The sequence below is a fragment of the Pelodiscus sinensis genome, chromosome 2 (assembly GCF_049634645.1).
Source record: "Pelodiscus sinensis isolate JC-2024 chromosome 2, ASM4963464v1, whole genome shotgun sequence".
Classification (NCBI taxonomy): domain Eukaryota; kingdom Metazoa; phylum Chordata; order Testudines; family Trionychidae; genus Pelodiscus; species Pelodiscus sinensis.
The window spans coordinates 156,951,917-156,965,419 of NC_134712.1; the positions used below are offsets into that span (position 1 = coordinate 156,951,917).

The 13,503-nt window shown below is 39.3% G+C and overlaps 1 protein-coding gene across 1 annotated transcript in view; it reads right to left on the bottom strand.

Moving 5' to 3' along the window:
• Positions 1-12,692, bottom strand: part of SPMIP7 (sperm microtubule inner protein 7) — a 53,751-nt gene extending 41,059 nt beyond the window's left edge. The window contains exons 1-3 of the mRNA XM_006136376.3: positions 11,677-12,692; positions 7,079-7,176; positions 4,651-4,727 (exon numbers count right to left, since the gene is read on the bottom strand). Of these exons, the coding sequence (XP_006136438.1) occupies positions 4,651-4,727; positions 7,079-7,176; positions 11,677-12,190 (689 nt within the window). The 5' untranslated portion in view covers positions 12,191-12,692. The remainder of the gene's footprint in view (positions 1-4,650; positions 4,728-7,078; positions 7,177-11,676) is intronic.
• Positions 12,693-13,503: the final 811 nt, after the last annotated feature.

Below are 13,503 nucleotides of genomic sequence, written 5' to 3' on the forward strand. Positions count from 1 at the left end.
TTGCATTTTACTTATAGGAAGGCCTTAGAGCAGGGTTCTCAAACTCATGGCCTCCAGGACATCCCAAAGCAGAGCAGTTTTGCAGTCTTCCCCGGGAGTCCTAGCAGGCTGAGGGGGGAAGGCCATTCCCATCCTCCATGCGCTGCCCCTTCCCACCACTGTCCCACCCTTTCTCCTCCATGGCACTCCATCCTCTCAAGGGCTGCAGCCTTAGGGATTATCAGGGTGGAACGGGCACAGGGCATTGATGCTATTCCTATATGCTTACCTTTGTCATGCATCTTTAAATCCACAAATTAAAATGTGCATGTAACTGTAAATTATCATTAGCTACATTTCGGAGAAACAATTGTGAGTAAGAAGCAATGCACTCTAATGGTTTAAGATGAGTGGGGAACCTAAGGCCTGGGGGTGCAGCCCCCGGCTTCCCTGGCTCTGGCCCCCAAGACACAAGGGTCCCAGCATTAGGGAGTCAGTACTGGTGCTTCCGCTCCCCGTCGCCCGCCACCCACCATGGGGGTGGAGTAGGGCATGTGAGGAGAATGTGGGGAGTGTCTTTCCCCTTATCAGTCAGGGGTCACATCAGTGAGGGTTTTTTTTTTGTTTTTATTTTGTTGGGGCTTTTTGCTTCTCATTTGTGTGTAGCTCCTGACTGATTTTTTTGTGCTTCAGGGGATAGCCGAGTTAGTCTATGAGGGTATGTCTACACTACCCCCCTAGTTCGAACTAGGAGGGTAATGTAGGCATACCGCACTTGCAAATGAAGCCCGGGATTTGAATTTCCCGGGCTTCATTTGCATAAGCGGGGAGCCGCCATTTTTAAAACCCCGCTGGTTCGAACCCCTTGCAGCGCGGCTACACGGGGCTCGAACTAGGTAGTTCGAACTAGGATTCCTATTCCGAACTACCGGTACACCTCGTATGTAGCCGCGCTGCACGGGGTTCGAACCAGCGGGGTTTAAAAAATGGCGGCTCCCCGCTTATGCAAATGAAGCCCGGGAAATTCAAATCCCGGGCTTCATTTGCAAGTGCGGTATGCCTACATTACCCTCCTAGTTCGAACTAGCGGGGTAGTGTAGACATACCCTTACAGAAAAAAACAATAAATGGTCTGGTAGCACTTTATAGACTAATGAAACATGTAGATGGTATCACGAGCTTTCGTGGGCACAGCCCACTTCTTCAGATGACTGGAGTTATGAGTTGGGGATATGAAAACTCAAAATAAATAGGAGAGGGGAAGGGGGAGGCATGAGAGAAAGAAAAAGGGAGGAGGGTGGGAGACAGAGCATCATTAAGTATCTGGAGAATGGGTACTTAAACCTAAGCAGATAAAAATCAAAGTCAATAGATAGATTCCTACAACAGGAAGGATACCACTCAGGGAGCTGTTAGCACCTTCTGTGGTTATTAAGTAGGTAGAGTCCCCACCAGCCCGTATCACGATTGAGTCCATTATCATGTGAATTGAATTTGTGGATGAACTGGGATTCCAGGGCTTCTCTGTGTATTTGGATTGTAGAGCTGGTTTGTGACAAGACAGCTACTTGTAGGTCTGTCAGACTGTGGTTAGGCAAGCTGAAATGCTCACTAACAGTCTTCTGTATATCCCCTTGATGTATATCCTATTTGTGTCCATTGATTCTTTCCTGCAGAGACTGTCCAGTTTGTCCAATATATATAGCAGTGGGGCACTGCTGGCATTTGATGGCATAGATGGATGTACTATCAAATGACCCTTTGATTTTGTGGCTTATGTTGTTTGCTCCGGTGATGAATTCACCAGTGTAGATATGTGGGCAGTGTTGCAGGGCATGTGGGCAGTGTTGCAGTGCAGGTTGTAGGGCTGGGTTCCTGGAGGTTTATGATGTGGTTGTATGGCATGGTTATCAGAAAGAATACATTTCAGGTTAGGGAGTTGTCTGAAGCAAGAATAGATTTTTTTCCTAAGGCCTCTGAGAGTGAGGGATCATTTTCCAAGATGGGTTGTAGATTGTGTATAATGCACTGGAGGGGTCTGAGTTGTGGAGTGTAGGTAACAACAAGAGGAGTTATGTTATTTTCTCTTTTGGGTCTATCTTGAAGTAGTTCATGTCTGGGTATTTTTTTGGCACTGTCAATTTGTTTTTTGGCTCTGTCAAAATTTGTTTTTTGGCTCTGTCAATTTGTCAGCGGCCTCTGACCCAAAAAAGCTTCCCCACTGTTAATTTAAGAACTGTCTGTGAAACTATCCTGACACTCACTTGGTATGGCTTTATTATACTTTGCCCAATGTTGTGAATGAATGCAGTCTGTGAAGATGTGCCTGTGAAATTGGGCACAACTTGAAAAGAGAACTGCTCATTCACTCCATCTGCAAAACAGGGGTTGAGACCCTTGCTCCAACGCCTTCCTCTAGGAAAATTTTTCACATAAGTGATAAAATTAAAACATCCCTTTTACAGGATGTATTGCTTCATTTGTACCCACCTTTTTTTAAAAAAATTAAAACCTACAGATAAAAATGTGCCAAATGTTATTAGACACATTTCACAGATGGAATGGTGGAGAGACAGAAGATTCTGAGGGTATGTCTACACAAGAGGGAAAACCCGTGGCTAGGGGGCTGAAGCTGTGGGGGCTGTTTCATTATTGTGTAGACTTTTGGGCTTGGGCTCTTGAACCCTTCATGGTGGGAGGACCCCAGAACTTGTGCATATTGTTGTCTGCTGCATATCCTAGCTGGATAGTATGCTGTTTCTTTTCAAGCAACTTATACAAACCCATGTATGTATCCCATTACCGTGGTGATCCATAGGATTCTGTTCTGGCTGCCAGGATTTGTGGAACACGTGTGCTTTTCAGTATAGAATAAAGGCATATCCAATCTGTTATTAGGCCATTGTGTTCAGCAAAAAATTGATAACCTCACTCTAGGGGGGACAGCTGTTAACAAGGTTAGAATAAATAGTTTATAATATGATTGAGTAAGTGCTAGTGAAAGGGACAGCAAAGCCTCTAGTGACTGCATACCTAAAATGAACTATTATGTTCTATCATTAAAATGTATGACCAAAATGGATGCTTCTTTTAAAAAAGGCCTTATGAATTCCTTTTTTATTATTGTAGATTTTCAGATTATTTCCTATTTCATTTTTTCCATTTAAAAAAATTAAACCTATCTTATTTTTAATCATAAATAATACACTGAAAATTAAGAAGCCTTATTACAAATGTATGAAATCATTCAGAATAGGATTGTAACTGATTTGACAAAATATATCCTACAATTTCTACAAAACATCTTGCAGACATACAATATATGTTCAAAGTAACATATTTTACATAATTTTTTAAGGTAGCATTTGGTAATATGACCAAGTTGACATTGTTGAACAGTTACACAAGAAATCCAAAGAAAAGCTTCTTAGGGTCAAATTAACTAAACTCAGATTTGAATAATTACAAAATAAAAAATGTACTTAATATAATTGATCCTTGCAGCAGTCATTGTTGCCATTTTAAAATTAAACTAAGTATTCTCCTATATTCTAAAAGAAAGCTTTCATTATTTTCAAATTTGATTAAACAATTTCACTATTAAATCAATAGTTTATTGCCGAGTAGCATTACAAATTGACAAACTTCAATGTCATTATTTTTGTCATATCTTGCAGATATTTCCATTGTGATACATTAACAATTCTTTCTTGTCTGTAAGCAAGGAAGTGAAAGATAGGGCAATCTCTTGTACTATAGGCAGTTGCCTCTTCACAACATGTATATACACATTCTTTTTTGTGTCTTTGAGAAGGAGGACACCGATATCACATAAAGGAGCATGAAAAGGTTCTTTAAAATGAACCTGTGCTTTTATTGACTCAGAGCCCTGAGATATAAGCTTCTCCCTTAATGTGATGCCAGTGTCATAGAGAAGCACAACAGCTCCTAGAATGAAAATAACACAGCAAGGAACTGAGTTCTTAGAAACTGTCCTTAAATCCCCAATGCTAGCCCTTCTTCTGTAACCCCTGCATTTCCTTTTGGCCTTAGCTCCTCCTCCCCTTGCCTTCTTGTTTGTAGACTGCTGCACAGACACTCTATGACACTGGTCTCCTCTGTTCAAGGACAACATGTAGCTCAGCCCAGCTGCCACTAACGGTGCTACGATTCAAATGCCAGGGAGATAACGGATTCTGTGCTACTGTTTTGATTCCTTGGTTCTGTCTGTGTTCTCATTACTGTGGATTTCATAGGGCCCTACTTTAAACTCTCCAAGTTTAATCACAAAATGTAGGTGGAAATAGACAATTCTGTGACAGAGACAATGGGAGAAATAAATAAGAGCATTTATTTTTGTGAGAAAGGAGAAGTCTAAAGTAATGCACACTTAATGGAATTTGAAGACTAGGAGGTAATGACAGAGAATCACTGGCAGCAGTTATTCAAAGCCTTCCCTAATCAGAAAGACTAGAGAACATTGTCCTCATATACCCTGCCTATTGCCAGTTTTGAATTTCTGCATGTATTGGAACTACTGTGCAGTTTAGGGTTGTAGGAAAACGGAATGAATTTCTCAAATGCACAACTGCTGAAAGATGAAAAGAAGCAGAAAGTGGATAAACATGAAATAACAAAAAAATTATCTTTTTGATAAAAACAGTTGCTCACTTTTGAGTACTTGAGAGGTAGAAATAGTCCCTTGCTTTTTCTTCTCTCCAACTTGCAGAATGAGGGTCATTTGATGTCTAGAGAAAACATAATATGAGAAATAGCATCTACCAGGACGCACAAATTAGTTTTGGGAACTCCATGAACACTTATAAAACTTCAAACTTAAAAAAAAAAAAAAAAAAAAAAAAAAAAAGATGAACTGGTCAGGATTCATGGTCTCGTCCTGAGGATGGTTAATTTCCTTTAATATCAGAATGTGAAACACACAGTTCCACATTCTTCACAGATTATCCCATGTTCATTAAATTGTTTATGTGAGGATGACAGAGGCTCTACTTTCTGTTTTATTGATTTTTTGGTTCAGTGTTCTTAGTCAGCTCTCGTCTTTAAACATCTGAAATGTATTGGATGATTCTACTTTTAATGTTCTGTGGGAATAACACTGCAAGCTTTTTTAAGCCACTGTGAAAGGCCTACTGTAATATATGCTGGCTGCTATCTGAAAATTATGTTCTTGGCCCCAGTCCATCAAATACTTAAGCATGTGTGTAACTATAAGCATGTGAGTAATCTCATTCATTTCAAATAAGATTAAGACTTTGATGTGGAATGATGAAGGACCATTAGACTTTTCAGGATATGTCTACGCTACAGAGTTTTGTTGGAAAAACAGACGTTTTTCTGACAAAACCTGAGTCACGTCCACACTGCGATTGCGTTCTTTTGAAAAAAAAACAACGTAAGAACAGAGGGGTTTTTCTGGCGATGGTAATCCTCTTTCTACGAGGAAGAAGTCTTTTTATGAAAGAGCTCTTTCGGAAAAAGGCGTGAGTGGACGGGGAAGAGGGAGTTCTTTTGAAAGAAGAGGAAAGAGAAAAAAGCACAGGTGCCCTGGTGGCCACTCCATCCATAGTAATCACAGCTTAAATGCGAGATAGCATCTCTTCAGTGTGGATGCTATCTTTCGAAAAAGCATGTGCTTTTTTGATGTGCTTTTGTGTGTGGACATTCTTTCAGTAGAAGTTTTTTCTGAAATCTCTTCTGAAAAAAAGTTCTTCTAAAAGAAGCCTGCAATCTAGACGTATCCTCATATAGAAAAGGACTCCCTAGGAATTGTGCTGTTGGAAGGTAACTGTTTTATGCAAAAGACTGATGGAGAAGTAACTGATTTAAACAGGGTATCCTTATTTTAATTTTAATCATATCACATTATGTAAATTGTGAAAATCTTCATCAGCTCTGTCTCTGACATGGGTGTGTAGGCATATCTATGCCTTCTATACATTATTAATAGAAAATTTACCTGGTATTCTCAGATCCTTAACTCAATTTTTGTTTTATTTCATTCAAGAAAATAGGGTAGAGCTGGCTATGAGGGGTTCAGTATGCAGGCTGTCCGAGGGAGAAAGAACTCTCTCAGCCCTCTCTCACTCCAACAGCTTGAGGTCAGGTGAGAAGCACCTCTCCATGGGTGCTGCAACTCCAGTAAGAACAGCTGGAGGAGGGGTGCAAATCTCCCCAGCTGGGGTAGGTCTAGATTCATCTGCCCCCTGTGCTACTCAGCCAGATTGAGGAATAGAGCAAATGATGCACTTTCCCTTCACTCTGTGATGAAGGGGAACAGCCAGAAATGTTCCCATATGAATGGAAGGGGAAGCTTCAGCTCCCTCCTCCCACCACCTAAAGGGCACCTGGATGGTGGGAGACTCAGGGCTGGGGTACTCCTGGATGGAGGGGGGCCACCAACAGCTAGCCCCTTTCACCTTCTGGGTGACTGTCTTTTTTCTGTATGGTTTTATGCATCCCCATACACACCAGGGAAAGGGAACTTCTGACCCCGCTCCAACACAGAACCAAATCCTTACCATGCTTAAGTTATGAGAAGAAGGTGCATACCAAATTTGGTGGTGCTAGCTCTTACCGATTAGGAGTAGTTCTTGAACAAATGGACTCTCGCTCACTCACAGACAAACTCTCTCAAGTATACAATAGATTAATTAATTATTATTATTATTATTTTGCTTATAGACACTTTTTAGAATCCTCAGTCAAGGAGCAGAGCTGAACAGAGTTGATGAAATCTCACCAGTATAAATCTTATTTTTAAGCATTTGTTCATTGTGTGTGATTTCAAAAAGACTTAAAAAACCAGGGATAATGGTCACTATTACAAAATGAATATGTCAACAGGTACTATGCCGTTATTTGTGTAGCAGTGAAATGCTATGCATAATTCACTGTAACAAGACTAGGAAAAGAATGTAGAATACTAGATTACACCACTGTATGGTAAATGTTGGCAAAAGTTGATTTTGTACGTTCACTTCTGTACCTTTGAAGACCAGAAGCTTGCAGATACATGATTTAAAAGTCTATTCTAAAATCCAAGCTTGTATAATCATTGAAACAAAAAGCAGATAATTACCTTACATTTGGGGTCCACATTAAATGCAAAGCTATGAATTTGAAAAGAGTCTTTTTGTTTAGATGGAGCAGGAATAACTTTCTTTGGACTTGTCCAGCCTGAAAGAAAATACATGGTATTGTTCTATTCATTCTACAGCTGTACTTAATTTTTTGACATAAATTAAACAAATGAAATAAGTTTGCACATTATCATAAAGACTGTAATATACTACATCCATATATATTTACCTATTCCTGATTCTTTAGAGAGAGTTACAGGTGTTCAGCAAAATAAATTCAAGTAAAATGCAGCTGAAAGAAACAATAATTAGCATTTCATCAGCTGTGATTTGGCTCTACTTAACGAAATGCCGTGTGTCATCAGTGAAAATAAAGCTATCATATTGAATGTATAAAGGAAAAATATTCAAATTGGTAATTATGGCAAAATTTCACTGAGATGTTATCTACATAGCAAGTTACTGCACAGCAAGCCAGGGTGCGAATCTACAACACACTAGCTTGCTGCAACGCAACATCCCATATGGACATTGCTATAGTACAGTGAATGTCATCCCTATTTGCCTCAGTGTGTTATGAATTTCAAAGGCTAGTTATGACCAAATAAACATGTGGGAACCTTGCTATCAATAATATTATTCCTGTAATGCTGTAATTAATTGGGATGTATGTGTACTACTGTCCTCTACTGAAGAGAACAAGACCAGCTTATATATATGTAGGCACTGTCCACTAGTTATGCTAAAAATTGTTCCTTCAGCTTTCTGGTTAAAGGGTGTTATTTGGAGCCAAAGGCTGAGTGCTTTTCTTCATGCCAGATATAAAAAGTAAATATGACAGCTATGCTGAGTGCAGGTGTTATTCAGAAGCTACGGATAGTATTTATATGCAGATTCAGATAGTCTAATTTTACATGTTCTTTACTAATTGGAGATACATTTTCAGAGATCTCCGCTGACTGTATATTATAATTTGCTACTTTTTTTGCTGATGAGATAATTCATTTTCTAATTGTTCTTTCTCTCTCTTTCTCTCTCTGTCTCACACACATGCACTCTAGTTTTTGTGGAGAAATTCAGCATAATTATAATAAATTCTGGTCCAGAGCTCAAGTGTCTGGAGTTCCCAATGTCCATCTGGTTTTATTCATTCCACAAGATTGAAGATGGTATGGTTAGGCTTTTTTTGATCAGATTGGGAATTCACTGGTTTGGTTACACAACTTTTTTATTTACCAAGAACTTAATGAGCTTATTAGTGCTGGTTTCCTATTTGAAACTGGATTTCACCCATCATGATGCAAGGATCTATGACATACATTTTTGGGTTCATTTTATTTATCTTATGGTTTCTAAGCCTGTATCTCTTTAGGGTGCCTTTTGAGTCACAGTTTCAAGGTTTTCTGCACTACTATGCAAACTAAACATTTTTAATGATAGTTGTGGTTCTCATCTAATCACATAAAACTAAGAGCTGATGCTTTATGAAAAACACCTCATATTGCTAGAGTCACAAAATTACAAGAGTTGGTAACAGTATGATCTTCTCGTGAAAGTCATGCACTTTCCTGGACATTCACTGAAGTCAATTGGGAATGTTGGTATTTATTTCAAAAGGAGGTGGATCAGACTCTAGCAACTGACAATGAGATCAAATTCATCTTATTGAGGTGATTACAGCCTTTGTAGTAACATTTAATCATGCATAATTGTTTTTATAAATCTGTGTAAACTGAGATCAACCACTGAAATACGATTTCAAAGAAACATAGAAATAAAAATGATAGTTTAAATTGTAAAGGCTTTCATGACAGGAAAAACAACAAGGAAGAACTAAGGCTGCTGAAGATGCAAATAACTTCTCTATTACTTGGCACAAGTGAAAAAAACGATTACACAATGAAGTATGTAACTGTAAATCATAATAACAAAATCCTTTGAGGAAATATAATTGGTTTTACTAATAGCACAAGGTTCTCAAAGGATTACTTTGGATTTTTGATGGTTCTTTCTTGATGAGCTAATTTACAGGATAACAGGAAGTATACTATTACACATTTCAATACATGCTTGATAATTATTTAAAGGATATATGTTATTAAGAACATTTATTTTGGTTAGTACCAGCTGGCATTTTTCAATTATTGGTTAACTTGGTTTATAATGCAGTACAAGGAAATGATTCTGAACTATGTAAACTATGCATGACTGATTGGCAAGGCTTGATCTTTTATTTTTGTTCATATTATGGTTTTGGGCTGTTTTGGTTTTGTTTACATTTTTGCCTTTGACTATTCCAGTTTCCTTTTCTTCTTAATATTAGGGAGATATCTACATCATTGCATAGGGCAGGGCCAGTGGAGGTAGGGCGGCGTTTCCATCTGTTATTTTGGAGGCAGAGAGATCTTTGAGCCTATCTCACACCCAAGTGGGGAGTATTTACCTGATCCCTTAAGAGAGACTTTATTCAGAATGTATCATAGCCTTGAAAAAAGGGTGGACAAAAGAATATAGACCCTCATACCAAAACAGGCCAGAACACACCAGGAATGAAGAAGGGTGTTCTTTGTCAGGATCCCTTGCCAGTAGAATGTCTTAGTTAGAAATCAGAACAAGCCCATGTCTGGCAACCTCCAGGTTAAAGAGTCATCTTTTTTAGTAGGCGTCTTCTAAACAGCCAACGTGTGAAATGTTTTAGGCATACGTTTGTAAAAATTACCAATTTTAACTCATCCCATGCTGACCATGGCTTGCTTGATGGATCTTTGGACAACGAAGCTAAAATGAGGAATTTGCTTCTACTATCCTAGTGAAATATAGCATGTCTGCTCTTGATCTGTGATGTGTACAATTTTTTTCCCTTAAGGCAGTGGTTCCCAAACTTTTCGGCATCACACCCCCCTTTTCGATTTTTGACAAACCCTCACACCTCCCTCCCAAAAAAATAGCAGCAAAATTTGGAGTGGGATTGACGGGGTGTGTGTGTGGCTGGGTTGCCTCATGCCCCCCCTGGAATTTCTTGACATCCCTCCCCCCCAGAATTTCTTCACGCCCCCCAGTTTGGGAACCCATGCCCTAAGGTATACTTTAAGGGTGAAATCCTGGCTTCATTGAGGTTAATAGTAATTTGCTGAACTTAACCAAGAATCAACCTTGGTTCCTACTGGGTGTCTGAAGAAAAGCCCCTCATGATTTATTTGTACCTGCATCACAAATCTGTCCTCTATTTCAAGTCATTACACTGAGAACTGAATGACTGATTTGGCCAGAGTTCTAGATTTACTCTCTACCCTTTCCAGACTATCTCCAGCTACTAAAGACTGCTAACTGCCCGCTGGAGAGGCTAAAATCTTAACTCCATGGAGTGCTGTGTCTCCAACCTTCCTTTGTTTCCTCATAGCTAGCAGCAGTCTGGCTTTTTACCAGTCCTTGAACCCTGCAAAGTTCTAATTTATAACAGTATATTATATATATATATATAAAGAAATATTAAAATAATCAGAACTTAGGAAAACTGAATGAGTAAGGTTGGGAGGATCATAAATATTACGTTTCTCTTCCAAATTTATTTTGATCTTAAAAACAGCATATTTCTTTTAGGGTCATTGCATGCTAAAGTTTCAGGTTTAAGGTGAAAATTTCTAAGAGATACAAACCAGAGATTAGGAACACAATCAATTTGTGGTACTCAGAAAGATTTTTGGTAAGGGCCAAGCAGCTTGTTTATGGTTCCAACCAGTATTCCCTTCTCTCAAAAATCTCTTTATTGTAGTCTAGTAACATTTTGCTCTAGCTTTAAACAGCATTTGTATTAAAGAAACCATTAATGGTAATTGCTTAACCTTAACTTACTGCTGAGAATGTACTTTGCCGTTAGAAGGCCTTATAAAGATTTTTGCATTTCCAAAGTTTTCAGCATTCTGCCATTTAAAAGATTAACCAAGAGTCTGATCGTGCTCCTATGAAGGTGAATGGAAGAGTTGTGGACTTCGACAGAAGTAGGATCAGATCCCATTTTACTAAATGAATGCTGTTTGATATTTTGTTATATTACAATACACTGACTTAAAAATAGCTGGATAGAGTGTATTCTTGCTAATGCAAGATAACAGGCTCAGAGAGCTGGATCTTCTCTATGATTACCAAGGGGACAGACGTGGAACAGGTCCTAAGTATGAATCACTTAACACTATCTGCCAGATAACATTAAAATGCTACAGAAGTGTCCAGAGGGATTTCCTTAATAATCTGCTCTATCAGCTCACATTACAATAGAGTCTCATTTTAGTTACTCTATTTTACCACTTCATTTACAGAATATGAGTTCTTTAAACAACGAATATTTTCAAAGACCTCTGCCCTATCTATGTATGTTACAATTTTCTAATTTGGCACTTTGATGCTGCTTTCAGCTAAGTCAATTAATCCTCCAACTATTCGCTTTCATTCCTGTTGCTGGTTTCAGCGTAAGCAAAGTGCAAACATGTTCTGTTAAACTGATTGTAAATGCTTTAGGGGGAGAAGACTGTCTTTATTTGTGTTTTGTACCATGTCATACTTTTTCTGTGTTTAACAAATAATACATAATTTGCATTACCTCCAAGTCTTGCCCTGACAGAAACATCTGACACTGCCTTGGAGTTCCAACGTCTGTCCTGACTCACCTCCTCCAACAGGGCCACCTGTCTTCTGTGTACAGTTTGTGCAGTCTTTTCTGGGACGGGGACCCGCTGGTGAGGTTTCACATCACTGTAATCCACCAAGGACTCAATGGCTCTGCCACAGTAGGGCTGCAAATCAGCATCAGCTCCTGAGCTCATGAATCCTGAACAGGGGTCAGCTAAAGGCACATCATCTCGGTGTGGGAATAAAGGGTAATCTGGCCCCACAGGAGGGCTATAAGGATTGAATTTAAGAAAAGAATTACTGTCTTTTTCTTGGAAGCTGGCAAAATCATGTTTATCCTCAGGTCCTCTCACAAAAGGCATGTACATTTTCTTTAACAGATTTTTATACTGATGGCGATCCATTTTGTGAAGTGGGTTACCTGACCGACTGTAGCTTTTAAAGGCATTTACCTGCCTTTCAGCTACAGGGGAAACCATGGCCATTTTCTTTATTGTTTTAGATGCCAGTAAATTAAGAAGATTCTGCTCTCTTCTGTTTCTTGGACTTTATGAAATCCTGTCCAACAAATCACAGTGAAACTACAAATCATCCTCCAAAAGATTACTGCACAGAAACTATAAAAGCCAACACAGGAGTTCAAATGGTGAATTTTTCCCTGAAAAGCAGTGAGTGATCCAGAAAGGAAAAGAATGAAGCAGTCATATGAGCAAAGAGTCTTTTGGTTGCTCGGCAACTGGTGAAACACTAGCAAACAATGTTTGTTTCAACTAGCAAACAATGACACTTGTAATTCCGTGTATATCATAATAATCTGAGCTCTTGGAGAAACACAGTTAATATCTTTAAATGAGAGTATAGTATAACTATTTACACACATAAATTGTTTTTAATTTTCCCAAGATTTAGTATTTCTGTACAAGTACATTTTTAAACTACAAAACTGACATCAGATAAGAAATGTGAACAGAATAGAGACAGATTTTACCAATGGAAGAGTTATTAACCATATACAAAAGAAAAGTATTATTAAGAGTAAATAAATAATATTGACTGTTGGCATGTAACATTATCTACAAAATATTGCTTATTTTTTGCTCTAGAGCAGGGGTGGGCAATATTTTCTGAGCAGGGACCACTTCAGAAATTTTTGAAGTGTCCCCAGGCTACCCCAGAAGGGGTAAGGCCTTCACATGCTCCCCCTTCCCTCCATCTCCAAGACCTGATTGGCCTGGAGGAGGGGGTAGGAGGGAGAAGGGGCAAAGTCTCTTTGTGCGGTGCTCTTAGAAGCACCACACACTCCTGGCAGAGTGGGAGGAGACTTTGTGCACTCCCCTCACCCCCAATCCTTGATTGGCTTGGAGGCGAGTGGGGGCAGCGCGTGAAGTCTCCTCCTACCTTGTCCCTGTTCTACAAGTAGCATCCTGCCACCCTACCAGGAGCATGCAGTGCTTCTAAGCACCGTGCAATTCTTGCAGAGCGGGAGGAGACTTCACACACTCTTCCCGCCCCCAGGCCCTAATTAGCCTGGGAACAGGGGAAGTGGCAAGGCCTCCAAGGGCCGGATCAACTCTTTTCCCCGCCCTTGCTCTAGTTTCATCAGTTGTTTTTACTGTAACTTAGACATGATGGTAATGGTTCATTACAAGTTAAAGCCAAAAGTTTGCAAAGCGGTTTTCCTAATTTTAGCTTGGAAAGCTGTATTTAAGGCTCTAAAAAGTACCTAACACCCACCACCTCCCACTGATTTAAATGAAAGTGTTCAGTATTTCCAAAAATCAAGCCATTTTTAATTGGG